Consider the following 27136-nt stretch of genomic DNA (forward strand, 5'->3'; position numbering starts at 1 on the left):
ATTGGCTGGAAGTAATCAGAGGCTGCCCGAATTAGCCAGGGCATGTATAGTCCAGCTAAGGCGGTTCCTCCCTCCCTTGCTCCCTCTCCCCCACAGCAGCCCGGCTTATGGAACTACACACTGGCTTGGCCTCTTTGCACATTTTCGTTTCTGGTTCTTACTGCAGTGCCTTCTGGGAGAGGGTTTAAATCCCCTGACTCTCCAATCCCTCTTCATCTATCAAATGCTGCCCCCACCCCCATACACCCTCTCCAAGGCGCGCCAAAAGTCTTAAGACTGTGGAGCCCACCTCTCATCTCAGCTACAAAGTGCTTGGGGTCTGAAGGCACCATTTTTTGCACTCATGCCTGCCTTGCTTTCTCTGAATGTGGGGAATTTTGCTTCTTGCCTCACACAGACAGTAAGCAGGGATCCAGTCAACCTTGCATATCAGCATCTCTAGCTGAACTCAAGGAGTTCAAGAAAGATTGGATGGTGGACGGATAGAAGGGTGGGTAGATGGGAAGAAGGAAGGGTGGGTTGGTGTATTGATGGATGGATGAATGCATAGAAGGAAGGAAGGACTGATGGTAGATGAAGGATTGAAGGTGGGTGAATGGATAGATGGATGAATATACACACACAGATATTCCCTTCCCTCAACACAGGCTAAATGGGAAAGAGAGTCAGAGAAGGCGAGCACTGAAAAAGGGAGGTCAGCAGTGTCTCACATGGCCAGAGCACTGGACCTGAAGCTGCAGAGCTGAGGCTGAGGCTGGGCTTTGCCACGTGAGCCAGCTGTGTGACCTTGGGCATCTCGCCCAACCTCAGCAAGCTTCTGTTTCCATGTCTGTAGTAAGATGGGGTGCTAGCTCCCCGTAGGATGTTTTATGGAGTGAATGAGAAGGGATTTCTTTGAAAACTAGCTGCTGACGTCGTTGGGCTGTGAGCTCACTGAAGACAGTAGCTCCCCCTTCCACACTGCCGGCCCCCAGCAGTGCCCGGGGAGCCTCTGTGGCCACCCAGGGGCTCTGGAGACCAGAAGGGCTACCCCATATCTAGGCCCAGCCTGAGGGGCTCCAGCAGGCTTAAGGAGCCAGTGACTCTGCCTGTCGCCATCAGCGAAGTGGAAATGGTTGGGCAGATCACAAGAAAAGTGACATCACAGGGGAGGAAGCTGGCAGGAGGCAGGTTCCCGGAAAGGGGGAAGCCTGTGCTGTATTGACGCCCCGTCAGAGCTGGTTCTGTGAAACCCAGCCGCTGCTGGCCGGATCTCACGAGGTCAGCTTCCTCCCCCGCATCCAGGCCACTCAAAGGGCATGAGGCCTAGGCCAGGGAGAAACTGGGGAGGAAAGAGGGAGGTGGGAGGAAGGCAGTAAGGGCTCAGAGGAGGAAGGTGACATGCCCAAGGATGCCTCGCCAATGGAGGGAGCCCAGCCAGCCTCTCCTCATCACCATGCTGGCACTGAAGGGTGAGACCCCCCTCTCCCCCAACCTACCCTCTGTCGCTCCTCGTCAATGGCCATTCTGTGCATCCCCCTCCCTACAGATCCTGTGCCTGGAAATCTACACCCTTCCCCAGACCTCTCATGTCTCTGCCACCCACACAAGCAGATTTTCCAACAAATGCTTATTCAAAGAATTTCCCAGCAACTACATGGGCTGATGGTTATCAAAAAAGATCAGAACCAGAGGAAACGGTTTGCCCAGTGCTTGCAATCTGGAGGTACACTTCTGCCTCCCCTTTTGCACTCAGACGCGGGTAGGAGCCTAGGGGCAGGGGGCCGCGAGTCTCTCCTAGGGACCCTGATCCTTACAAAGGTCTGCGAAGACAGAGCTGGGACTTCCCAGGTGGCTCTCAGATGTGGAGAGAGACAGAGCAGTGGTCAGTCCCCTTAGAAGGGCGCCTTGACCATGGGAGGGAACAGCTGACACGGCTGCCCCAAGGCTCTGACAGAAGACTGCACAAGTGTGCGTGTACATACTCTCACAGACACACGCTCACAGGCCCACACGCCCTCATGCATGCTCTGGATCTTACTGCTCAACTCTGTTTTCTCTAGTTATAAGCTGAGTGATTTTGTGGGAATGCCTTTGCTTCTCTGTGCCTTGGCCCCTCATAGGTCTATGAAGGCAGCGTGGGGCCAGCTCCCTCTCCAGGTTGCTGAGGGTGAGGGAAATGGCACCCGAGCTCAGGGCCTGCCTGGTGCAGAGTCAGGAGCCAGTCCTGAATGTATGGTTGGTGCCTTCTTGAACTGGGCTTTATCCCAGCCTACAGGAGCCAGCATCCTCTAGCCATCATTTCAGTTACTCTTCCCTGGATGGGAGGTCTGCTTCATGCCCATTTTTTAAATGGGCTACTTGAGGCTGAGAAAGGTGAGTCCTTGCCAAATAGAAGGAGGGGAGCCAGGACTTGAATCCTGCTTTCTTGTTTCAATAGCTAAACTCTTTCTACCTCTCCAGCCCAACTTGGAATGACATTTCATTAGGAACTAATAAACACAACTTACTGGGAGACATCTTTCTGATGGGTAAATAATAAAAAGTTACGGCCTTGGGCTGGCCTAACTTTCTTGTTTTATCGATAAGGAACAGGATGTACCCAGAGTTACATGCCAAACCAGGTGGACAGGCTTCCCTGAGCACATCTTTATCACCCCAGCCTCCCCTCTGTCGCTCCTTGTCAACGGCCAAGGTGGACGAGGCTTCAGAAGAGAGAGGGGGGTGGGAGCGCCAGGCCCTGTCGGGCTTCACCTCCCCACCCCACCTGCCACTTCAAGACAAAGAGACAAGGACATTAGGCCAGGGACTTCCCTGGTGGTCCAGTGGTTAAGAACCTGCCTTCCAATGGAGAGGATGTGGGTTTGATCCCTGATCAAGGAACTAAGATCCCACGGGCCACAACAAGAGAAGTCAGTGTGCCACAACTAGAGAAAGTCACAAGGAAGACCCAGCACAGCCAAAAATAAATAAATAAATAAATATAATAATAAAAGGACAAGTTCTTAGTCCTCCTTTGGCCTCAGTTTTCCCACCTGTACAATGGGTAAAGATAGGGTTCAATGGCCAGCCCAGCCCACTTTTCTGTAGCTCAACGGTGCTTTGAGACACTAGGGTGGGTGAGACTCCTCCAACTTTGGTAGATTCTGCCACAGTGCCTGAAATTTCACCATTGCAGCATCATTCCTTTTGATGAAGACTCTCCCCATCTATGGTCCCCCCTGGAAACCCAAGGGCAACTCATGAAGTCCTACCACCTAGGGCCCCCACCTCTGCCCAACCCTCCTGGCTGCGTCAGGGAGGCAGACAGGAGGCCCTCCAGGGGAGCACGGCGTGGACCACTGTGTGTCCCGCTGTTCCCATGGTGTGCATGGGAGAGGGGCCCTGACTCTGGACCCATCTGGGTACCACTTAATCCCACTGAGCCTTGGTTTCCTTCTCTGGGAAATGGAATGATGATACTGCTGACATCACAGGCTGTCAGGCCAGTGAACTGAGGCCCTGTGCTGAACACCAAGCAGGCGGAATGGGGCACCTGATGCCAGGGCCCACCTCCCAGCCCACGGAATAGCCTTGGGGGTGGGAAGTACGTGAAGAAGCATCAGACCCAGGGCCCTTCTGTCTTCCTAGCTCCTCTTTGAGATATCAGATTCACCTCTAGGGTTGAGAAGGCAACAGGAAAAGATATTAATCTCATTCGGAGGACCATGAATCAAGGACCACTCTCAAGGTCACTCTGTGGGCTCCCGATGCTGAGTTGGGGGTCAGCCCAGTCATCCTCAATCTGCGTGGCCCCAAGCCGATGCGGAGGGCCCTGAGGGAGCTCCATGAAAGATCAAGGCAGTCATGCCCAGAAAGGCCTCCCACATGCTGGGGCCTGTGGGACAAGATGCCTTCTGCTCTCCAAAAAGCACAGGGCCAGAGTCACACCACCTGACATCACCCCCAAATAGCACAGGCCCAAACTCACATTGTTGGCATGTCTTCTTTTCCCTTTTAATCACAGTCCCTGACAGCTTCCCAAATCCCTGGAAAGGATGGTGACGAGTCAACGAGTGTAGTCAAATCCCTGTCCCCCTTTGCCTGGCTGATGCTTTTCAATAGGATCAACCAATAAGCAAAACCCAAGCATGGGTGAACATGAACACTACCCCCAGAATCCAAGAATTCCAGAGTCCCAGAACTTTCCAATTTTAATGTATTGGAATCTTTGATACTGAAAATCTGCGAAACAAAGAAATCAGGAACCTTGCACATTAGAATCCCAGCCTCTCATAGACCCCTAGGACCTCAGGGTTGGAAGGAAGAGCAGAAGGCCAACCTGAGATGAGATGTAGAATCTTCTCTTGGGCATTCTTGGTCCCCAGGTGGGGAGGGGGTTCCCTAGTTCTGCGAGGCTACTTTGAGACCCCTTCTCTCTCCCCAAGCCTCTGCCCCACCCTTGCAACAACGGTGCCATGCCAAGATGTTCTGCTGCTGCCCTTTGTGCCTCCTACTCCCCTCCCGCCTCACCCCCTCCCGGTGACGACCCATGCCTGAGCCATCCTCTCCCGCTACGGGACGCTCCTGCACAGTATTTAGACACAGAGCCCCTCCCATTGTACACATCCCCTCCCTGAACGCCCCAGTCCACTGTCTCTCTCCAAACCAGGGGAAACTCACCTGCAATGTCTGCATTTCCCACCTCCCCACCCACCCCACTCCTCTGAGACTGCCAGGACCACCTGTGGCCCTCAGGGGGCCAGCCCCCCTCATCCCACTGATCAAACTGCATTCATGCTGACCAGGGGATGGCCTGGCTCTGCCGCGTCCTGCCCACCTCTCCAAAGGACTCAATTCTTCCTCAGGAACTCTGTCACCAGGGGGCCAAGGGTAGGACAGAGAGCAGGACCGGCATCCCACGAGGGATGCGGGTGACTCAGGTGGCTTCGGAGAGTGGTCAGGTTAGCAGAAGTCGCGTGGACTCAGGCTAAGCAGTGTTGAGGCCCAGAAACTGCTTTATTTTGACCAACAATGGGGGGCAGGATAAGGGATGGCACTGGGGTGGATTTAGGAAAGGTGCCCCAGCACTGCTGAGTCCTATGACTCTGCATCATCTCATTTAAGGATTCGGGGTGCCAGGCAGTGGGGTGACAGTACCTACAACAATGAAACCATTTCACTCTAACGAGGATCAGCATCCAAGGTGACTGATGACAAATGTGTGTCTGAGACCTCTGAGTGGCAGGAGGCGAGGCTGGGGCTGGAGCTGGACAGGGGTCAAGAGTAAGGCAACAGGCTGACCAACCCCACCTATGCTCTCTTCCCGTGATGCCCCTCTGAGATTCCACACTTGAGCTCCCAAGGGAGGTTACCTGCAGAGAAAGGGAGGGGGTCCAGGGGGTGGGTACCTTCTGTTTTGGATGGTCCACTGGCCCTGGGTGCATGGCATGTCGTATTTCTGCCTCCGCAGTGCGTAGGCGTCAAACCAGAGGGCCAAGCCGTAGTCCAGAGAGGGCACCTAGGACAGAGGAGCCGGTCACTAGGGGGCCCACGGGCTGTGGCGGCACTGATGGCCCCATCTCCCAGGAGCACAAAGCAGGAAGGAGGCCTGCCAACATAGAGCGCTGGCTGGGGCTGAGGTCTGTCAGTCACTCAACCATCAAGTGTCGCCATGGCCAAGGGACCCATCCCACCCACCCCAGAGGGACTAGTACCCAGGGGGCAGCCTGGGTCAGAGGCAGAACACTGCTCCCCTCCCAGCTGGCGTCCCTGGAGGTCTATAGGGTGCTGTGGGCAGAGGGTAGGTGGGCTCACCGTCAGGTGCCAGGAGCAGTGGGTGTTGGGTGAGTAGTAGCTGGGGAAGTATGGTGTGCTGAGGACACCCTGCGGCTCCAGCCGGCCCTCCAGGGTCAGGTTCACCTCGCAGGCTGGGCCCAGAGAACAGAAGTTACAGAGGGTTCCTCAGCCCTGCCCCACTGCACCTGCCAGCAGGTGGGGGGCAGCTGAAACCCCACCAATCTGACTGCCACTAAACAGTACAGCCTAAAGACTGAGTGTGAATGCATGAACTTGGGCCTCAGTTTCTCCCTCTGTGAAATGGGGACAATAAAAGTACATACTTCATAGGGTAGTTGAGCAGATTACACAGACATGGCATGTAGTAAATGCTCAATAAATGTTCGCTACTGACATCAGCTGTGCAGCCCTTGATCGTTTACTGAACGTGTTCACTGCTGCGCCAGCCTCACGGTTACAGGGACTGGGCAGAAAGAACCATTCCCCTTTTCAAAGATGATGAGGTTCAGAGAAAAGGAGCAACTTGGATGAAGTCACACAGTGAGAGGGCGAGGGATGGGGAGCAGCTGTGTCCTCAGCTGCCCTGACACCTCCCATGGAGCCAGGGTCCCTAAAGCCCTCCTTCCCCTCCCCATCGAGGTGTATCAGAGACGCCCATGAGAACGGGCCGACTGTGGCACTTCTTCAACCCCAGAGACTCCCAGAGGGTCACCTGTGGATCTGGGTGACCAACAGGAGACCAAGAGGGTGGAACCAGGGGAGGGAGGGCAAGTGGCAGAGGAAGGGAAAGGGGGCAGGCCCTGTGTCCTCGGCGTAGCCCTCCCTCCACGGAGCCCGGGAAACTTCAAGTTTTGCTTTGTCTGCCCAGAGGCATCTGATGGGTGATAATTGATGGTGATGATGACAGTCAGGAGGCGTGAGGGTGGGGCCTGCTCTTCCTGAGAAAGCGGGTGGTGGAGGGGGATTCGGAAGCAGGAGAGAGTGGGGAAGGCTCAGAGGGGCAGCCTGGGCACCCTTTCCCATGAATCGCCCGCCTCTGAACACCCTTCCCCTGCCATCTCTAGGGACAAATGCTCTGACCTTTAGTGTGAGAGGGTCCTCGGGGACTCCACTCTCCACGCTCAGCCAGGGTGCGCACAGAGGGAGGAGGGGCAGGGGAGGGGACTGGGAGAGGAGACAGCCAAGGAGGGAGGGAAGAGAGAGGAGGCAAAGAGGCAAGTTGTCTGCAAGAGGGCAGGAGAGAGGATGAGGTGAGGAGGAGGGAGGAAGCATGGGTGGGGCAGGGGCAGGGGTGGTGGAGCCAGAACAGAGAGAGATAAAGGGGCTCAGAGGGGTGGGTGTGAATTTGGAGAGCAGAGAGGCTTCCAGAACCTTCCCTCCCCCATCCCATCTCCAACCAGAGCAAAGAAGGGGAAGGCAAGCCCAAGGAACACCCGTGGCTTCTGCCGCTGAGCCCCTCTCCTCCCCGAAGGACTCCTGACCCCTCACCCTGGAAGGTCACAGGCTGCACGGAGAGCACGAAGGGGTCGTAGTAGCTGTGAAGGCCCTTCTTCCAGACCACCGCCATGATGGCGCCTGAGGCTAGGACCTCCACCACGGGCTCCTGGCGACTGCAGCCATAGACCCTGGTGGGACAGAGAAAGGTGACGAGGAGGGGCGGGGCCTGGGAAGGACATCTGGGAGGGCTGTGGGCTGCCCAGAAGAACAGATGAGGAGGGACTGGGAGCCTGTACATCTATGGCCAGGCTGCTGTGTGTCCTCAGGCAGGTGTCTAACCCTCTCAGAGGGCTCCTATAAGGGTCAGTCCAGCTCCTCAGAGGAGAGAAGACAAGGGGTTTCCCAGACTTCTGGAGCTTACAATTCCACTGTGACTGCTGACTCCTGTCCCACAGCACCCCTCCAGCCCCTCAGAATCCCTGTGACCCCTAAGTGCCCAGCCTATGCCCTGTAAGGAGACCAGACTGGCACCTATGCGGGCCATGCCCTCTGGCTGACCATACCTAACTCCTGGCTCTCCTGACTGGAATAGAGAGAAGACAGGTGTACAGTCTGGTGATCCCCTGGGTACCCCAGGACTCTACCCAGAGCTTGGCTTGGGGGAGGCACAGGAGAAATAACCATATCTTAGAATTCGAGACTCAGGAATGTCAACCATGATAAAGTTCTTCAGTGATTGTCAAGGTTAACTGCTTGGTTACCAGGTGGGGAAACTGAGGCTCATGAAGCTGCCAAGGCCCCACTCTGGGTCCACAGCACAGACAGACCCATGCTGGGCACTGCCTGTGATAGCGGCTGGCACTCCTACAATGTCTGTGCCCCCATTCAACCCATTTCAGGGTACGATGCTCCAGGCTTCCCCCACCCTCACTGTTGGCCAACCTCTGCCAAACTTCCTCTTGACAGAATTCTCTGGAGCAGTAGACCAATTCCTAGGAAGCTAGTAACCCTGCGTCCCCTGGAGGGAGTGCGCCGGCATCCAGCAGGGAGGTACTGCCTGCCTGACCTGTGCCAGCTCTGAACTCGACCGGTGTGAGGGGACGGCAATGGGGGGACTGCAGGCACCCAGGCAAATGCGAGAAACCTCAAGCACAGCCTCAGAAGCACCATCCACACCAGCCCTGGGAACCCTGCAGCTGGCGAGGGAAGAGTGAGCAATCCAGAAATTTCCTCAGGAAAGTCTTGGTGCCCCAGGGTCCTGGAAGGGTCCTTTCCCCTGGCCTCGGCTCACCCAGGAGGCGCTCACCCCTCCCTGGTCCTACTGCTTTGACCATCACCAGCTTGTTCTCACTGCTGGGGGCCCCCCCCCACCCTCCTACACCATGCCTCCACTACTCCTCTCCTTCAGGAGGTGGGAGATAAGATATAAGAGGTCACCTTTAATCCTCACTTGTAATATTGGGGATTTCTTTTCATTTACTTAAGCAGCTGAGCCCTTGTTGTAACTAAAATGAGCTGAAGGTTGATGGAGACCCCACCAGTTCCCCCTACCACCCTATGCCCCTCGCTCTGTGTTCCTATCACCCCTAAGGTACCCCTCTCATGGTACAGGATGCAAGTCTGAGGACTCCCCTCAAGTCCTGTCTGATCCACCATTTTACACCTTCTCTGAGGGCCTGAGACAGCAGTCAGATCCCCTCTCCAGTAGCAGGCTGAAGGGGGCACTTGGAGAAGCCCCAGGGAAAGCCCTGAAGTATCCCCACCCTCATCAGGCCTGGAAATCAGCTGGTGTCTGGCTTCTCTGCTTCCCAGAGCCCTCCAGGAACCCAGCCTACACACAGCCTAGACTGCGGTCAGCTCATGGCAGTGGGTGGGGCCGCAGATGACAGGCAGCCTCATAGCCTGGAGAATCAGAGAAGCCCTGGGGGAGGCAGCCGGGGAGAACCTCACTCAGCTCACCCTGCAGGACTGCCCTGGACCCAAACATGCAGGTCGCACCCCCATCGGGCTTGGAAGCTGGTGCCCAAGCAGGACAGAGAAGGCAGCAGCCTGGTGCCCCAGGGTCTCCCCCAAGCTCCTGTAGCCCCCTGCCCCATCCCCACCCTGTGGGAAGGCGACCAGGCTCCTGGAGGCCAAGGCCATTTCCAGCCCCTTCATGGGCTCCCCAAGGCCCACTACTTGCCTGTCTTCAGCATTCCACATCTTATCCTGAAGTTCTTCTCTTCTGCTCAAGAACTTTTCATTAGTTCCCCACTTACCAAGTATTAAAGATCAGATTATCCCTTGCATTCCATGCCCTTTGTGACCTCGCCCCAGCTAGACTGTACATAATGATAAGTAATAATGGCTAGCAGCTGCTGGAGGTTTAATGGATACATCGAACGTTTGGTAATAGTGGACAGCATTACTGTGTGTAAAGATCTTGGCCCAGATCTGATTGAAATCCTCTCAATAACCCTGCAAGGTAGGAATGGCTGTGCACCCATTTTACAGGTGAGCAAACTGAGGTTCAGAAAGGCAAAGTAACTTGCCTTAGGGCACATAGCTAGGAAGCAGTAGCGTAGGGTTGGAAGTCAGGGACTGCCAGACTTCAGAGCATTCTTACAAGATCATGTCACCTCCCAGAGCTGAGCTTAATCGTCTAGTACAACTGCTTTGTTACAGATGGGAACACGGGCTGGGGGAGGAGAAGGGGATTGCCCAAAGTACACAAGCACTTCCACTCTTCTCTCGCCATCTCCCTCTGGCCTCACTGTCTCCCAGATGCCAACTACAGGGCCCAGGGTCACCCAGCCCCTTGTCTCAGAGCACTGGGTGTGGCTTTGACCTCACACCATCACCCCCTTCCCAACTTTCCCCCCACCACCTCCCCAGGGACTCACGAGGTGATGAGCCTCCTCTCGAGAGGCCCCGCCGCATCATACATGGCCAGCCGGTCCCGGCAGTCAGCCAGCTTCCACTCGAGCCGGAGTTTGAGCATGAGATCCTGGGGGCCCTGAAGGTGCCACAGGCAGCTGGAGGCCAGGGTGTCGGGCCCCTTCAGCCGGAGGACCTGGCCCTGGCCCACGTAGCTGTAGCGGTAGCAGCCTGGAGTGGGGAAAGGGACAGGCCCCCTGACCCCTGTTAGCTGGGAGGAGGGACTCGGTTGGGGGGCAGCCCACCAGGTCCTCACCTGGGCAGGGGTGGGGTGGGGAGAGGGGCTGGATGGGGGTCAGCCCAGAGGCCCTCTGCCCCAGCTCCCTGTTTCCCCACTGCTTTCATCTCCAGCCTCCTCATCCACACATACATTCATTGGTTCATTCATTCATCCCCTTCACGCTCACCAGACCAGGCGAATGCTAGAGAAAGGGTCGGTCAACTGCCCGGGCGTAACGAGAACAGCAGGGAAATATATAGACGCTGAAATGAAGTGAAGTCACTCAGTCGTGTCCGACTCTTTGCAACCCCATAAACTGCTGCCTGCCAGGCTCCTCTGTCCATGGGATTTTCTAGGCAATAGTACTGGAGTGGATTGCCATTTCCTTCTCCAGGGGATCTTCCCAACCCAGGGCTCGAACCTGGGTCTCCTGCATTGTAGACAGGCGCTTTACCACCTGAGCCACCAGGGAAGTCCAAAACTTACTTGGGAATGTTTACGTGGGTCTATTTCTGGTTTCTGTATTTTACTCCATTTATTGATGTGTTTTCAGGTGTGTGTGTTAGTCGCTCAGTCATGTCTGTCTCTTTGCAACCCCATGGACTGTAGCCCGTCAGGGTGCTCCATCCATGGGATTCTCCAGGCAAGAATACTGGAGTGGGTAGCTAGTCCCTTCTCCAGGGGATCTTCCCAACCCAGGGATTGAACCTAAGTTGCCTTCAGTGCAGTCAGATTCTTTACCACCTGAGCCACCTGGGGGGGGGGGGGGCGGATATCTCGGAAGTGAGGGATCTCAGGGAAGTCCGGTGGAGGGTGGGGGGCGTGTCACAGAGTGAGCACAGGGCTGCAGGCTAGGGTGGGCAGGGGCCTTGGAGGCAGGAGGGCACGCTAGAGGAGGGAGGCAGGGCCCCCTCACGCCCAGGAGAGAAGCCTTTTGGTCCTGCAGATGACAGCCATGGAAGGTTACGTGAGGATGGGACACGACTGGGCTCGGGCCACAGACTCCTCTGGCTGCTGAGAGCAACGCCGAGGAAACCAGGAGACCAGCAGGATGGCCAGGCAGTAAGGGGAGCCGGCTCAGGGCTGCATTTCGCATGGAGAGAAGGGAGTGTGTTCCAGTGGGGCTGGGAGGCAGCCAGGTAGAGGAAGTCAGCTCAAGCCAGTGATCCTCCAACAGCACGAATGAAACAGACTGCACTGAGCAGGCATTTTGATACATGCCCAGAGTGAACCAAGTGCCATACACTCACAATCTCATTCAACGGCTCCACGAAATAGTTTCTATTATTGGCCCCATTTTACAGACCTGGGCCAGGCACATCTAGGTTCACAGAATCTCCACCTGATCTTCCTTGGGCCTCAGTTTTTTCCTCTGTAGAATGGAGGCAGTGGTGATCCTTGCTAGGTTGTCACAAAGCTTAAGGAGGGTGCATGCTTGAACACTCAGCATAGTGCCTTGCACATGCATGCATGCTCAGTCGCTTCAGTCACGTCCAACTCTTTGCGACCCCACGGACTGTGGCCCACCAGGCTCCTCTGTCCAAGGAATTCTCTAGGCAAGAATACTGGAGTGGGTTACCATTTCCTTCTCCAGAGAATCTTCCTGACCCAGGGATCGAACCCAGGTCTTCTGCACTGCAGGCAGATTCTCTACCACTGAGCCACCTGGGAAGCCTTGCACATAGCAGGTGCTCAATACAGGTAGTGACCATTCTTCTTCAGGTAGGTGTGGGGGAAAGGGAGAAGGTGGAGCTGGGAAGAAACTCCTATGACTTCTCACCCTTCGGCTGGTCACACTTGAGGCTCAGAGGTAACCTGTCCCGCTGGCTGCCCTCGCTCCTCGCCTGCCCCATCACACCTGTCTGCTTCCACACCCCCGCTGTGCTGCCTGTCTTGCAGCCCTCCACGAGCTTTGAATGCAGCGCTAGACGCTGCACAGCAGTATCGCCTATACCATTCACTCATTCTTCATAGCTGATGGGCACCTGTACTGTGCTGGACTTAGGCTCCAAGGACCAGCAGTGAACCTGGGCTGTAAGTATGTCATTTAAACCTCACCTTGACCTATAAAGAAGGGAGGATGCATGCTCTGCCAGGAAGCAGAAGGGATGTGGGAACCAGCCCCGGATGTGAGAGGCAGCCTGCTGCGCAGGGAGTCCACACTCTGTATGATTGTTCTGGCACCGCCTCTTGCTGCTGTGTGACTTCGTATCAGTTGCTCAGTCACTCTGAGTTCTGTCAAATGGACATATTGCTGATCCCTGTCCCACCTCTTTCTCTGCGTGGTTCTGAGAACCAGGAAGGGTGCGGAGGCGAAGGACCAGGCTTTGCTCTGACTGCTACCACTTGCTCAGCTCCCTCCTCCTGATGACCCCTGGCCATCCTGACCCCAGCTGTGGAGCTGATCTCTCCAGGGAGAAACCTCTGACATCGCCAAGGGGAAGGGAGAGGGAGCCTGGGGAAAGGTGCCTGGCATTTGTATTCTTTGAATCTTGCTCCAAGCTGATGCTTGCTTTTGCCGCTTTCATAATTACTTTTTTGTATGAAGCTGATCAGGGGAGTGCTGGTCTCTGTTGATCATCAGAAACACCTTTAGGGAGGCTGGGAGAAAGTAAATGAAGCTCCTGTGTATTCTCCTCGCTGCCCTTTGCTCATGCTCCTCTCTCTACCCAGAGTGTCCTTTCCCCACTGGATCTGACGGATTCCTCCCTATCCCCCAATCCTGAGCCTCCCTCCTCCAGGAAGCCTTCTAGGACCTCTCTAGTCAGGAGCACCCCTTCTTCCCTCTAGAGACACATCCCTTCCTCTGCTTTGGATCACAGCCCCGGGGGTCCACCTCTGTCCCAGGGCAGAATGGTTCCCTTTCTGCACTGCCCCCGGGACCTCTATTCTTGCCCTGGCACTTGGTGCTGTGAGATTCTGTTTATGTGTTTGTCTCCCTCGTGGGGCTCAGAGCTCCTCTGAGGGCAGGGGTGAGGACACGGTCAGCTGGTGTCTTGTGAGCCAGCATGGGGCCTGGCAGGGAGAAAGTGCCCCCTAAGCCTACTTAGAGGACTTGAATTGTCATCCTTGCCCCATGAGACACTGTGCTTTGGGAGGGCAGGGGCTGTAGACATGTACTGAACCAAATAAGGATAATTATAAAGCAACTGCCAGAAACCTGGGGACATGTGAACACTCAGCATAGGCAAGCGCAATGGAAAGGCTTGTTTGAGACCAAGGATCAGGGCAATGTGTGCACCAATGCGGTGTCAGATGATGCATATTAATAAATATAGACAGATTAATTTCTTGTGCTCTCCTTTAGACATGAGGGAAAATCCTACTGCTTCCCTCATTGGTGAGTTAAACAAATCTTTGACATGTGCTCATATCTTTGTACGAGAATCATGATTTTAAGTATTTGAAAACTGTCCTTTGACCCCATCACCTCCATCCACCAAGGAAGTAAGCCTTTGACTAGCCACATGGGAGGACAGGAAGGTCAGAGAAGGTACAACCAGGATTTCAACTCTGCCTCCCTAGGTAGAAGAGGAAGAATCTGGGAATTTAGATCTTGCTCAGAGCCACAGGGTACAGCAGTAGCCCAGGCAATGCACTGCCCAATTCCGGACGTCAGCAGTCACACAGCCTACGAAGTGGACAGCACTCCTTGGTGGCCCTGCTGGTGCTCTGCTTCCCAGGGCTCAGTAGGAAGACTGGAGCCTCTTGGAGAAGCACAAGGTGACTCTAGCAATAGGGCATGGGGATGGGGTGGGAGGAGAAGACAGATTAGCCCGACTGGCTGAGAAAGGGAAGGAAAAGATGGAGGGAGTATCCTTACCTGTGACAGAAATAGCTCCCAAGACCAAGTTTCAAAGCCAAAGTGACTGACATACCTCAAATCAACAAGATTATTTTCTACCATCAGTGGAAACATAAGATTTCAAAACAGAAGAAATGGAATTCCATGAGAGAAAAGCAGGGTCACATTGATGTGCAACTAAATCTGCTACTCACTCACATCCCACACATGAAACACACACACTTTTGTGCAAACACACACTTTGTTCACACGTGCACAACACCTCCTCCCCCCAGAGGCCCCCAGTCCTGCTCAGGACCTGTCTCTGAGTCTATATTATCATGCCCCTTGGGTGACCCCAGACCAGTGCCCCTTGCACCCAAAGAAGCCGTGTGGACCCCTGACACTCAGCCAAACCGAGGAAAATACCAACTCAAAAGGCAAGTGGAGAGGGAAAACCAAGTGGCGTACCCAGCGTGGAATTCAGTGCAACTATGTCTTTCACGCTGGCTTCTGTTAAAAGGAAACGAACAAACAAATGAACAGAGAGAATAAATAAATGAAATGAAAATAAAAATAGAAGAGACTATCAGAGCCTGTCTGAGACTGACCCTGACTGCCCACCGTCCCCCATGACCCACCCCTCCGTCCTGGCTCCTGGCCACTGGGGTTGGGGGTGGGAGGGGCCATCCCGAGAGCATCCCATTTCTGGAGGCAGGCTTGCCGGGCCTCGCCAGACCGTCCCATGTTCCTCGTCTCCAGTACTGACCCAGGATCACCAGGCCCTCGGGGTCCACCTCGTACTCGGTCCGATAGGGAGCGGGGACCGAGCTGTTGGCAGCAGACAGCAGCTCCTCCGCCAGCAGGGCCCGCACCACGTCGGGGCTCAGCATTGGCCGGCGGTGCTCCGGGATTTGGAGGATGAACCAGAAGAAGCAGGTGAATGGTCCCTCCCTGGCGGGCGGAGGTGAGAGGGGCTGGGGGAGGAGCCTGGAGTGTGGGCCCCACCCAGCCCCCGGCTCCTGGTGAGAGTTAGAGGGGGCCCGCAACTGTGGCTCATGTGATGGGCATGGAGCCAGGCATCCCTTTTCATCTTCACGTGGAAACCTAACACCCTCTGAGGGAGGAGCTCTGGAGAGGCCCACCCATTTCACAGATAAGGAAATTGAGGCGTGAGAGGTTAGGTTACATATCACACACTCTGTTATAAGTGAATGGGACCACTGCACTCCCCACCCCTACTACTTCTCCGTGGTCTCATCTGATACCTGTCAGGCCCTTGATAAAGACACCACAGTCACTGTCTAGTATAATCCCTGCCACACCATTGTTTTCATTCTACAGATGAGAAACCCGAGTTCAGTGAAGGGAGGTCACATGCAGGAATCCAAGTTTCCTCTGTGTCTCAGTTTCCCCATTTTAATACATGAAGGCGTTGCATCAGAAGCCTACAGCATCCCCTCCCATTCTCCAAGTCACAGGCTCTAGCAAAGGCTGATGAGGGTGGGAGGTGCTCAAGAAGACTCACCCAAAGGAGTAGACGGCACTGGAGTTGTAGTAAGTACCTAGGGGGGTGCTGGCAATGAGCTCCTTGAGCTAAAAGGAGGGAAAACAATCAGAGTCCCCTCTGCAGAAACCCTCTCCTACCCTGGGACACCCTTTGACCCTCCCACAGCCCTCCTTGACTGAGGAATCTATAGGATAGAGAGGCTTGCCCATGGTCACACGGTGGGTGATGACAACGACAGGGAACAAACCTCATTCAGTCTGTATTTCCCTCCCCTTGCACACAGGCGGGCTTCCCTGGTGGCTCAGTGGTGAAGAATCTGCCTGCCCCTTCCACTAGCTCTGAACTTGACCAGATTACCAGTGGCTTCTCCCCCTCCATCAGATCACTCCTTGATTCTGAGAAGCTCCCCCTGGGCTTCTGAGTCCCCTTCTTAGGCCTAAGGAGCCCCCACTAGCCACGGGGGCTCAGACAGTTGGTCTTCGCACATGTTCAATGGCAGTGCTGCTGTGGGGTGGAATGCAGGATCATGGGTTCTTAAAGAGCTCTGAGTGGCACAGAGCTAACATCCATATGCTCTCATTTTAACCCCACGACAACCCTGCAGACAGGCACTGTTGTTATCACTCCACTCTGCAGAAAAGGAAAGAGAGTCTTGGGTGGGTCTCCCCGAAGCAGGTCCTGAGGCAAGTGGTTTATTTGCAGGTGATTCCAAGGCACATCAGTGGGGAAGGAGATAGGCAGGAAGGCAGCCAACATGGCTGCGAAGGTTCCGGGCAGAGCTGTGGGTGGCTGAGGAGCAGATCCAGCAGAGATCTCTGAGAGACTGTGGTGGAGGTGGTGGGTTGGTCATTAAGTCATGTCTGACTCTTACGACCCCATGGACTAGGAACCTACCAGGCTCCCCTGTCCATGGGATTCTCCAGGCAGGAATACTGGAGTGGGTTGCCATTTCCTTCTTCAGGGGGTCTTCCCGACCCAGGGATTGAACGCGGGTCTCCTGCACTGCAGGCAGATTCTTTACCAACTGAGCTATGAAGGAAGCCTGAGAGACTGTGGGGGCATCTTCAGAACTGCTCTCCCCAAGAGCTGAGGGGTCCACCTTCTCTGTCTCTTGTGCCTGAGGGTTGCTGCTGGGAATTACTCCTCAGCACTTCCAGCCCACCCTGCTGGACAGGTGCTGGCTGTGAGGGACACCATCCCCAGTGCATAAGCCATTGTTAGGAGGAGAAGGGGCGTGGGTGGGTCCTGGCAGCATCTTTAACGCTGCCCTAATTTTCAAAGGTCATGCTTCTACTAAGTGGCAAAATCAGGATTTAATCCAAGTGCAGTTTGACTCCAGAATCCACTAGCTTTCCCACCAGTCTACACCGTCTCCCTTCCATGGTGCCTAGAGCAGGGCTCTGATCCTAATGAGTGTTCTGGATGGATTCACCCACTGCCTGGACATGATCAGGCCCCTCCCCTCTCCCTTCTCATCCCCACCATCCTTCCTACCATCTTCTGAGCTTTGGCAGTTTCACTGCGGAAGGCACTGGACTCCCGGCGGGCAAGGTCCTGGGAGAAGTGGCGATTGAGCACGCGGAGGCTGCCTGAGTACACCTGGCTGACTGTCACCTCTGCCTTGTACCCTGCCCAGGAAGAAACCAGCAAAGGTTAACCAAGGGAGTAGATGGGGATGGTTCCTGTGTCCCCTACTCCTTCTCCTGCCACCCTGAACCCTCAACACAGCCTCCAGCATCTTGGGCCTCCAAGGCACCATCATCACTGCCATCATTTTTGTCGTTGTCATTCAGAGTTTGGGTAGTGACAAATTGGCCACACAGAGCCAGGGAGGACAGAGGCCTACGGGTGGGTGGTGTTCCAGGGGCTCCCAGGCAGAAGTTGACCCAGTGATCAGTCTAGGACATGGATACCAAGAAACCCATCTTGGACCCAGAAGGTCAGGTTCTTGATTTAGCACCTCTGTGTTGTCCACTGAGTTGTCCAGGCTGCGCCTCCTATGAGAGGTGCACTAGTAAACCAAGACAGGCAGGCCTCCCCACGTGGACCTGACAGAGACGGGTAAGACAGGCTTTCCCCCAGCAGCCGTGCAGCCTGCGGGATTCATCTGCCAGGATGTCTTAAAGGAGAAGCACGAGGTGCTCTTGAGGGTTCATGACAAACCCTAGGCCAGGGTGGCGCTCCATCTGAGACAGGAGGAATGGAGAATAAATTAAGAAGGGGAGAAGCAGCGGAGTATCTTCAGGGCAGAAGGAATAGCATATGCAAAATCTCCACAATGGGGGTCACGGTAAGGACCAGGGCCAAGAGCCTGTTTGGCTGGGGCAATCAGACAGGGGTAATAAGAGGCTGAGACATCAACAGGGCGGGATTTTGGTCTTTCCCTGATGAACAAGGGAAACCATGAAAGGTTTAAAATCAGGGTGATGTCATCAGATTTCCGTTTTGCAAAGATCGTTTTGACTGATGTGAAGACAACAGATTCACAGACCGGACTTTCTAGCCTTATTCAGTCATTTATTCATTCATTCAACTCATATTTATTGAGAACCTGCTATGTTTAGGGACTGGCCTAGAGTACATGGGAATATACCAGTAGGACAGTGAACAGATAACAAAAACCAAAAAACCAAAGCTGTCCTTAAAAAGCTTCTAGTCTAATAAGAAAGACAGACAATAGACAGTGAACACAGGACATAACATATTAGAGGTGTTAAGTGGTGTGGAAATCAAGGGTTGCTGTGGCTGCAACGTGGAGGCCAGAGAGGAGGGAAGTGGTGTCGGCCAAGTGCATGTTAACCTACGGGGAGAGCATTCTAGGCAGCAGACTGGCAAGTGCAAAGGCCCTGTGGCAGGAGCTTGTCTGCCGTGTTTGAGCAACAGCAAAGATTTGAACAAGCGGAAAGCAGGAGGAGATAGGATGGTGGAGGAAGGGTCACATAGGGCCTTGCAACCCGGGGAGCACTTTGATTTTTGCTCTGAGTGAGATGGGAGCCATGGCAGGCTTTAAGCAAAGAAGTCTGATGATTTGATTCACTTCATAAAACAATCCCTCTGCCTTTGTGCTGAGAACAGGCTGTGAGCAGGCCAGGGCAGAAGCATGGGGACCTACAGGAGGCTCCTGCAGCCGTCCCAGTGTGAGTGGTCCAGGGGAGCCTGAGCAGGCTGCGAAGGGAAGAGAGAAGTGATTGGGGTCGGGGTATATTTTGGGTTTGCTGGCTGGCAAATGGGGGCTGGGCAGTAAAAGAAAGAGGAGTAAGGGGGAACGTAGGAAGGATAAAATGACCACCACCTGGGATGTTCTCTCCATTTTTTTCAATTTTAAAGGATTTTCTTAGGTCATGATTTTCTATCTTATTTTATTTTTTGGCATACTTCAAGATATCCAGAACTTCCCTGACCAGGCATTGAACCAAAACCTCCTGCAGTGGAAATAGTCTTAACCACAGGACCACCAGCGAAGTCCAGGTCGCTAATGATGATACGATAAAGTTACAATCATTTCTCAAAATCTCAAACTTCTGAAAAACTTGTCTATAAAGACACATTGCCTCAGAGACATGGAAAATCAATAGTTCAATATCATTTTATGTTAACAACTGGTATAAATCAATTAAAAAGTTAAAGCCCCCTTCAAAATATACTCCAAAGGTAGACTGACAATTTATAAAAGAGTTAACTCTCAGTGAGGTCTGAAATACCCTTAGACATCCTGGAGGAGGAGCAGCGCCTCCAGCCCCCATCCCCTCACCACCACCACCCCGCCCCCACCCACCCTCCCGGTGCACCGTGGAGCTCAAGGGCTGGAAATGCTGGAATGCTGGAAATGCAAATTTGGGAATCATCAGGGGATAAGGGCGTAAATGGAGGCAGAGGGGAGGAGAGTCCCTCCAACAGCAAAGACAGAGAAGAAGCCATCACTGAGGACAAAGAAAGTGTGGGTGCCCCGGAAGCCAAGTGAGGAAAGTGTTTCGAGGAGGAGGGGATGAGGTACGAGTCAAGTGCTGCCTGCAGGTCAAATGCCATGAGGACTGGCCACTAGATTCAGCAGTGACCATGACAAGTACTCTCGGGGTCATGGGGGTGGGAGACAGGGAGTCAGATTGGAAAGGGTACCAGACAGAGGTGTGGAACTGGAGGGCACAGCATTTTGAAACACCAGGAGTTTGCTGCAAAAGGAATCTGAGAAATGGCTGGCAGGGGGTGGGGAGACCAGAGGGACTGAGTACAGGGCCAAAGAGAAGCACTGTACCCTGGTGGATGGTGCCCCAGAGGAGAGAGGCAGGCATGGCTGGAGCCGGGCCACTGCATGGCAGAGGGGTGGGATCCAGGCTGGGAGGACGGCAGGCTTTACAAGGCTTTTTGTTTGTTTGGTTGGTTGGTTGGTTGGTTTGCTCCCCACCCCCTGACACACCACACAGCATGTGGGATCTGGTTCTCTGACCAGGAATCGAACCTGCGCCCTCTGCACTGGGAGCCCAGAGTTTAACCACAGAACTATCAGGGACGTCCACAACTGGCTTTAGATAAGGCAGGGCTGGTTCACCCATGCGGATGGTGGAGGACAGAGCACATGGCTACAGCTGGGAGGACATCTATGGGGCTTCTCTTCTGAGTGGTTCCATTTTCTCGTTGAAGCGGGAGGCAGAGTGGGTGCGGGATATGGGAGAGTTTGAGAAGAAAGCATAAAACTGTGGCCCAGGAGAGCAGGAGACGGAAAGGACCAGGGCAATACAGCTGGGCAGCATGAAGGGCCCCACTACCCAGATCTGAGTGGACCAACCCAGGGCCCACTGGGCTTGGGAAGCCAGCCCTCACCCTATACTCTCCTGGACCACTGAGTCAGGCTGCCACTTATCCAGACATTTGGTCTTCACTTCAGGCTTATCCTGCTCCAGTGTAATAAGCCTCTTGTCCATCTCCCCTTCCAGACCGGACAGGGGGCATGTCTGTGGTCCATCCTCTCCCCAGTGCCCAATATCCGGAGCACTGCCTGGCCCAGGATGGGAGAAACTATTCAAACATCTCCTAAAGTGCTCTTCTACCTGCATCCCTCTGGGGAGAGGGTTGCCTTCCCCCAGCTGGAAGGAGCTCTCACCCTCTGGGTCCTCAGCCCCCATGGAGCATCCTGTGCCCCCAGTGGGGTGATTCACTCCAGAATTCTAACCAGGAGAAATCAGACGCTGTGAAGACAATCGGCAGGTGAGTTCCCGCCCCACTGCCCGCCCCCCCGCCCCCCGCAACCAGCCCCACTGCCGCAGCTTGGTGCTCTGCAGTTTTCCCTGAAGACTAATTATCCTGCAGCTTAAGGAGGCCTCAGCAGCCTTGTGCTATTTGGGACCCTGGCTTCCTGCTGGTTGTAAAATGCACACAGCTTCCACTCTTAGCCCGCGTTGCTCGGTTTTGAGCAGAATCACAATCCACCTAGAATCATGGCAAGTGGGTGAGTGTCAGACCCAGGCTTCCTAACAGCTTCAACCCAGGGGCTGGTTCTAGAACACCCCCTACCTCAACTCCCTTTGGAGTCGGGCGTAGGCTGCTCTCCCCAGTGGCTGCTCCAAAGTGGGTCCCCATTCCTTTCAAAGGACCTGAAATTCCACCAGGAGATGCAGTCAGTAAGAAGATGGTCTAACTTTTGCAGAGTGCATAATGGGAGATCTCTGATCTCTTCTGCAAGGTGGGTTATCCCTGCTAGGGTTCTGTTGGGTCCCCTCAGCTTGCTCTGTCCTAACACTTGGCAGACTTTATGCTGAGGGCAGGGTTGTCTCCAGAACCTGCACAAGGCTGGTGTATAGGAGGTGGTCAGTACTGAATGAATAAATGAATGATGGATGGACGAATGGACCCAGAATATAGGCTACTTGCTCCTGGGGCCCCAACAGACTGACTGAGAGCTGTAATACCAGAGATGGAGGGCCTAAATTCAGGACATGGGGAGACACACCTGCTCTGGACATTCTTGCCCCCATTTCCCTCTGGGTTGAATTCCAGGTGCGCTCAAGCTGGGGTATAAAGCCATCGGCATGCATGGACACCGCCCTGGACACCTGACTCCTGGGTGCCCCTCCCCTTCATCCCAACTCATGTTGGGTCCTGGAGACTCAGAGATGATAGAGCCAAGGTCCCCCCTGCCTAGAAGAGCTCCCAGGTTGGACTCAAGTGAGCAGAAACACTAATTGGTGTCAGGCACCACCAGCACCACTGGGCCTCCTCCAACTGAGCCAGCTGGCTCCAAGCCCAGGGGCAACCCAGGAGGGCTGTGGGCAAGAGAGGCAGTGGTTACACTCCTTCAGCTTGTCAGTTTAGAAGAACTGGAAAAGCGCTTCTTCCTCAGCTGCTGGGAATTAGGGGCACTTGGCCCCAGAAAGGATTTTGCACTACCATCTTACAAGATAGGAAGAGAGACTCCAAGAGAAGTGCATGTCCAAGGTCACACAGTGAGTTTCCAGGTGTTGCTGAGCCTGGAATCCTGGTCTGTCCTGCTGTGCCCCTTCGACCACCCTAAGTCCTCCCCAGGTGCCTCTCCCAGGGGCCCATGCAGTTACCTAGGAAATACCAGAGCAGGAGCCCCACTGAAGCCAACATGACCAGAGCCAGCCACAGGGGAGCCAGGCGGAGGCAGTCTCGGACTTTTCTCTTCGTGTCCTTGGGGGCCGTGAACATCCCTTCCGGCTCTGCCTCTTCGCCATCACCTCCATCACTCTGCCCGCCAGCCGCTTGGGGGGCCTTTGTCATGGGCATCCTGGCAAGGGAACAGATCAGGGTTGGACACAGCCTGGCATTTGCAAGGGAGCTTTTGCTGAATGCCAGCCTCGCAGAGAAGTAAGACAGCACCTCTGCCTTTTGGAAGAGCAGGATCATAATGCCAGGTGCCAGTCATTGAAAGTGGGCCCTGAGCCAGCTCCCAAAGGCGGGAAGCATGTCTCAGGATGGCTCTCCCCGGGTGGCCAACTGGAACCGCTACCTTTGCATCTGGCGTCAGAGGAGAGAAGGAAGTTTCACTCCCTAAACCCCACCCCCAAGGCTGTAACCTCAGATGAAACTGGGGTACATACATGGCATAAATGTTTCTGTAAAACAATTCCGCCTGCCCTCAGGATTTCCTAGACTTGGCTTCTCTTCCATTCAGGGGATGCTTTTTCCTTGCTCCTCGTTCTCAACAGCAAAGCTTTCCACAGCATTAATGCAGTTCATTTGCTTGGCCCTCCCTGCCTAGAAGCCCTGAGTCAGCTCTGTGTTGAGCCAGGTTCTGCCCTCCAAGGAGCACCACCCTTCCTGTGTCCCCACTATCCAAAGTATCTTAGGGGCAGAGGAAGGAGATAAAAACTAATATTCATGTAGTGTTTGCATAAGACAGTTCATAGATATCACTCCCTTTAATCCTCTGGTCTCTGGAATGTGAGGACCATTGTCCCCATGCATTCCTCTTCCTCAGGTCCTCTCTGTGTAGACACTCTACTTGTATTTTCTTGCTTAACCTCCAAATGCCTTTCAACGTTCTGCACCCATTGAACAGAGGAGGGCACTGAGACCTAGAATGTTTTAGCAACAACTCAGTCCAGGGATTTCCTGGCCTCATTTTTATCAATGCAATATGAATGTCTGGTGCTGGCAACCAGCCCCATTTTGCAGATGGAAAAACTGAAGCCCAGAGTGGCTAAGCCACTCACAAAATGTTACGTAACAGATAAGTGGGGTGTCTGACTCCAAGCCCTGGTGTCTGACTCCCTGATCTTTCCGCTACTCTGGGCCACTTCCTGGAAATGAGGTGTTAAATAACAAATCATGATGAAATAATACCTGAATGTCACCCCTCTGTGCCCCAGGCCTGCAGCTGTCTCTCCTTCTAGACCCTCCGGGAAACTGCTGAGAGCTATTTCGCTTCTTGGGCAGGTTTTCCACAGTCCAGAAAGGGCCCTTCTCTTGCCTGCCCACCAGCAGAGCAAGGATTCCACACCTCTGAGAAATTAGCCTCTTCTTCCCACAACCCAAAGGCCATTGTACCTTTAAGATACATGCCCAAATGTATGTGTGTGTGTGTGTGTGTGTGTGTGGCGGAGGGGTCCTTTGGGTTGTGTCTTGGGTTTTCACACAAAGGGTTTCTGAAAACAGAGCTCATTTGTGATGCTTGAAGTTTCTCAGCCAAGAATGTCTGGCTCCAGGCACATGGATCTAACTGGCCTCCACTGATGCAAGGAAAGGAGGCGACTGCTGGTCATTCTCAACTGGGTATAGGACCTCCCTCCACCAGAGGACTTCTTACACACGGGGCAGGCCCTGCTGGCTTTCATGGGACCAGGACCATGGATGGTAAAGATCCTGCAATGAGTGGACAGCCCTGCCCACTGCTCAGAGTGTCCAAGGCCACCCCAGGTGGAAGTGGCTGCCCCCATGAGCTGAGTGGGGTGGCTAGAGCCAGGAGAGCCCTGTGATGGCCCAGTTCCTTCCCTCTCTCGGCCCCGAGTCCACTCTCTCTGCCAGAGAGCCACATCCCTATTTTACTGAGTCTGGATCAGCAAGGACCTACTGGGGACTCGGAGAGCACAGAGGTGACCACGACTGACATTTATTTGAATTGTTTTTTCCGGTGTTTTAGTGATTTCCCTGGTGGCTCAGACAATAAAGAATCTATCTGCTGGTGCAGGAGAGGCAGGTTCAATCCCTGGATTGGGAATATGCCCTGGAGAAGGAAATGGCAACCCACTTCTTGCCTGGAAAATTCCATGGATAGAAGAGCTTGGTGGGCTACAGTCCATGGGGTTGCAAAGAGTCAGACATGACTGAGTGACTAACACTTTCACTTTCCAGTGTTTTATAAGCACTGTCTCGTGTAAGGCTTCTGCAGACTCTCAGAGACAGGGTCTGTTATTATCCATCCCCATTTTATAGATGAGAAAGTTGAGGCACAGAGAGACTGAGGAACTTGACTGAGATCCTGCAGTTGGTCAATGGCAGAGTCAGGCTGCAAACACATGCTATTTGTCTCCAGGACAATGCCCTCGCCACCATGCTTTACTGCCTCGCACATCATCAGGGTACAAGGGGAAACTGAGGCTCAGAGAAGGTCATAGATCTGATAGAGGAGGCACAGAGGGGAGTAGTCCCAGGCAGGATGCTCAGTAGGCACCCCCTTCCTCCCCCCATACCCCAAGCACTGCTTTCACTCCCTGGGTTTTGCCCCCCTTATAAATAACGCTCACATTCATCTGGGGGAACTCTGAGTATCACAGAAAATACCCTGTGTGAGACCCATGATCTGACACAGCCCAAATTGGGGCAGGTGAGGAATACACCTGGGCTCCCCATCACCTCCCACCCGGACTCCCAGGGCAGCCTCCTAATGCCCTCTCTGTCTCCCATCTCTGCCTCTAGCACATCTTCCGTGCTGTTAGCAGAGAGCTCTCCCTGCCCACCTCCAACCACTCACCTGCTCGGAGTCCTCTCAAGGCCCTCAGCCACCTCCAAACCCCTAGCTGAGGCCCCCAAGGCCCTCCATGGCCAGGCTGCCTTCGCCCCCACAGCCCTCCTTTTGTCACACACACCACCCTGCAGGACCACAAGGTGTGCCTTTGCACTGTCACACGCTCTGCCTAAAGGACGATGGGCCCCTAAAGGCCAGCTCCAAGGTCACCTGCCCAGTGACGGGGCCCAAGGCCTTGGAGAGTGAGCCCCTCTCTCCCCTAGGCAGCCCTTGGTCAAGATCAGCAATCTGCCTGGCTTTCGGCTTCGTTTCCTCTTCTCTAAGAGAAAGACAAGTCTGTGCCTTATCCACTTCTGGATCCCCATAGAGTCCAGCGCAGGGCCTGCCACTTGAATGAATAGTTCATAAAAGAATGGGTGAGCAAAAACTGAATTAAATTTTTTTTAAAAAGGCTGCATGAGTAGAGCCCCAGTTATCTAGATTCCCACTGTGGGGCTCTCGTTCACATCTTGCTGCCTCTGGGGAGCAGGACATGTGAGGCTTGGAGCTGGGTCACGGAGGGGGTGCCGGTTTCTGGGGTCCAGGATTCAGTTATCAGGCCCTCTATGCTTATTGAGCACCTGCTAGGTGTCAGGCTCTGTGCTGGGCACAGGGGTCACACTGGTGAGTATAACAGACCTCATTCCCAGCCTCCTGTCTTTTACTACTATTATATGGTGACTGTTCCATTGCTTTTAGGATCCAGTCACCAGAAAAGTCTGTGACTCTATCTCCCAACTGCTCCCAGGACCCAGCCCCTTCTTGGCACCTCTGTGGCTCCCACCACCATCCAGGTCAATGTCATCTGTCACCTTGACTCCTACACCGGCCAGTCATCTGGCCACCTTCACCAGCCAGTTCCCACACAACCACCAGAGTGGTCTTCACCACGCATCCTGCTTACAAGCCCCGCCTAGAACAGAGCCCAAAGCCCTTGTCACAGCCCACCAGGGCCTCTGTGACATGGCCCTTGTGTACCTTTCTGTCCTCTCTGCTGCAGCTAAACACAGCTCCTGGCCAGATCTTCACCAGATGGAGTACAGGCTACCTCAGGGCCTTTGCACTTGCTGTTGCTCTGCCAGAAATGCTTTTCCTTCAGTCTTGCCTCATGACCTGCCCCTTTACCTCCTTCAAGTCTTTGCTCCAATGTTACCTCTTCACTGAGACCTTCTCTGACTGCTCCCCGCTCTTGGCTGCATCTTCCTTTATAGCTCTTTTCAGGACTGATATTGCCTGATACGCTTCTCTGTCCCTGGCAGTACTGGAGCAGGGGCTTTATTCTATTTGCTCTGCATACCCTGCTCAGAGAGCAGAACGTGGTTCCTGCCCGTGCAGCAGGGTGCTGGGTGCACGTGTGGCCTGGCCAACGCTTTCTGCCTCCTTCCACCCCTCTCCCACTTTACCTTGTTGCATCCTAGTCACATTGGGCTTCCCTGTGATTGATTCTGAAAATGAAGACGGTAAAAAGCTTTTCCAGATTTAGGATTCCTAGCTAGCTCTGGGTGAAGAGTGTCACAGGATTGTGTCTTAAACCCTGAAAGTTCTTGCTCACCACCTGGCTTTCTTCCTTCTGTCTGGGCTGCCCACCTCCTGACCTGGCCCCTTCACACCTCTGCTCAGCTCTTACACGCTCCTGGCAGCTCTCCCAGAGTGCCCTGGAGGGGTGGCTGCTCCTCTGAAGCGTCCTGGGCTTCTCCCATCAATGCACAGTTCATCTTGGGGCATTCTCTGTGTCCCCCTTGACGGCGAGCCCCTGGAGGGAGGGACTGGAGGTACTCCAACTGCCACAGGGTCTGGGGCTTCTCCCCTGAGCCTAGACACCAGTCCGGAACCTGCTCCTCACTCCCTCCGTCCCTTCTGGTCATTGCAGCTCCTCAGTCTGCCCACGGGAGGCTGAGCTTGCTGGGGCTGAAAGATTGCAACTCCTGTGTGTCAGCCCGAGCTGGACGCTGACACAATCAAGTTCTGTTTCCGCCTCCAGCAGCCTTGTTTTCTCTACTTAATGGTTGGGGAAACCAAAATACGTATAGAGAGAAAAGGACTTACTCGGGT

General features: G+C 54.3%; 1 protein-coding gene and 1 non-coding gene across 2 annotated transcripts in view; both read right to left on the reverse strand.

Moving 5' to 3' along the window:
• Positions 1-22365, reverse strand: part of TMPRSS6 (transmembrane serine protease 6) — a 33387-nt gene extending 11022 nt beyond the window's left edge. Inside the window, exons 1-9 of the mRNA XM_052640892.1 lie at positions 22170-22365; positions 17119-17252; positions 15643-15710; positions 14884-15068; positions 14586-14627; positions 10077-10281; positions 7246-7382; positions 5776-5888; positions 5370-5479 (exon numbers count right to left, since the gene is read on the reverse strand). Coding sequence (XP_052496852.1) covers positions 5370-5479; positions 5776-5888; positions 7246-7382; positions 10077-10281; positions 14586-14627; positions 14884-15068; positions 15643-15710; positions 17119-17252; positions 22170-22365 — 1190 coding nt within the window. The remainder of the gene's footprint in view (positions 1-5369; positions 5480-5775; positions 5889-7245; positions 7383-10076; positions 10282-14585; positions 14628-14883; positions 15069-15642; positions 15711-17118; positions 17253-22169) is intronic.
• Positions 10731-10802, reverse strand: TRNAC-ACA (transfer RNA cysteine (anticodon ACA)). Its single transcript has one exon. It is a non-coding gene; the product is annotated as a tRNA-Cys (tRNA).
• Positions 22366-27136: the final 4771 nt, after the last annotated feature.

This window comes from Budorcas taxicolor, chromosome 5, assembly GCF_023091745.1.
Source record: "Budorcas taxicolor isolate Tak-1 chromosome 5, Takin1.1, whole genome shotgun sequence".
NCBI classification, from domain to species: domain Eukaryota; kingdom Metazoa; phylum Chordata; class Mammalia; order Artiodactyla; family Bovidae; genus Budorcas; species Budorcas taxicolor.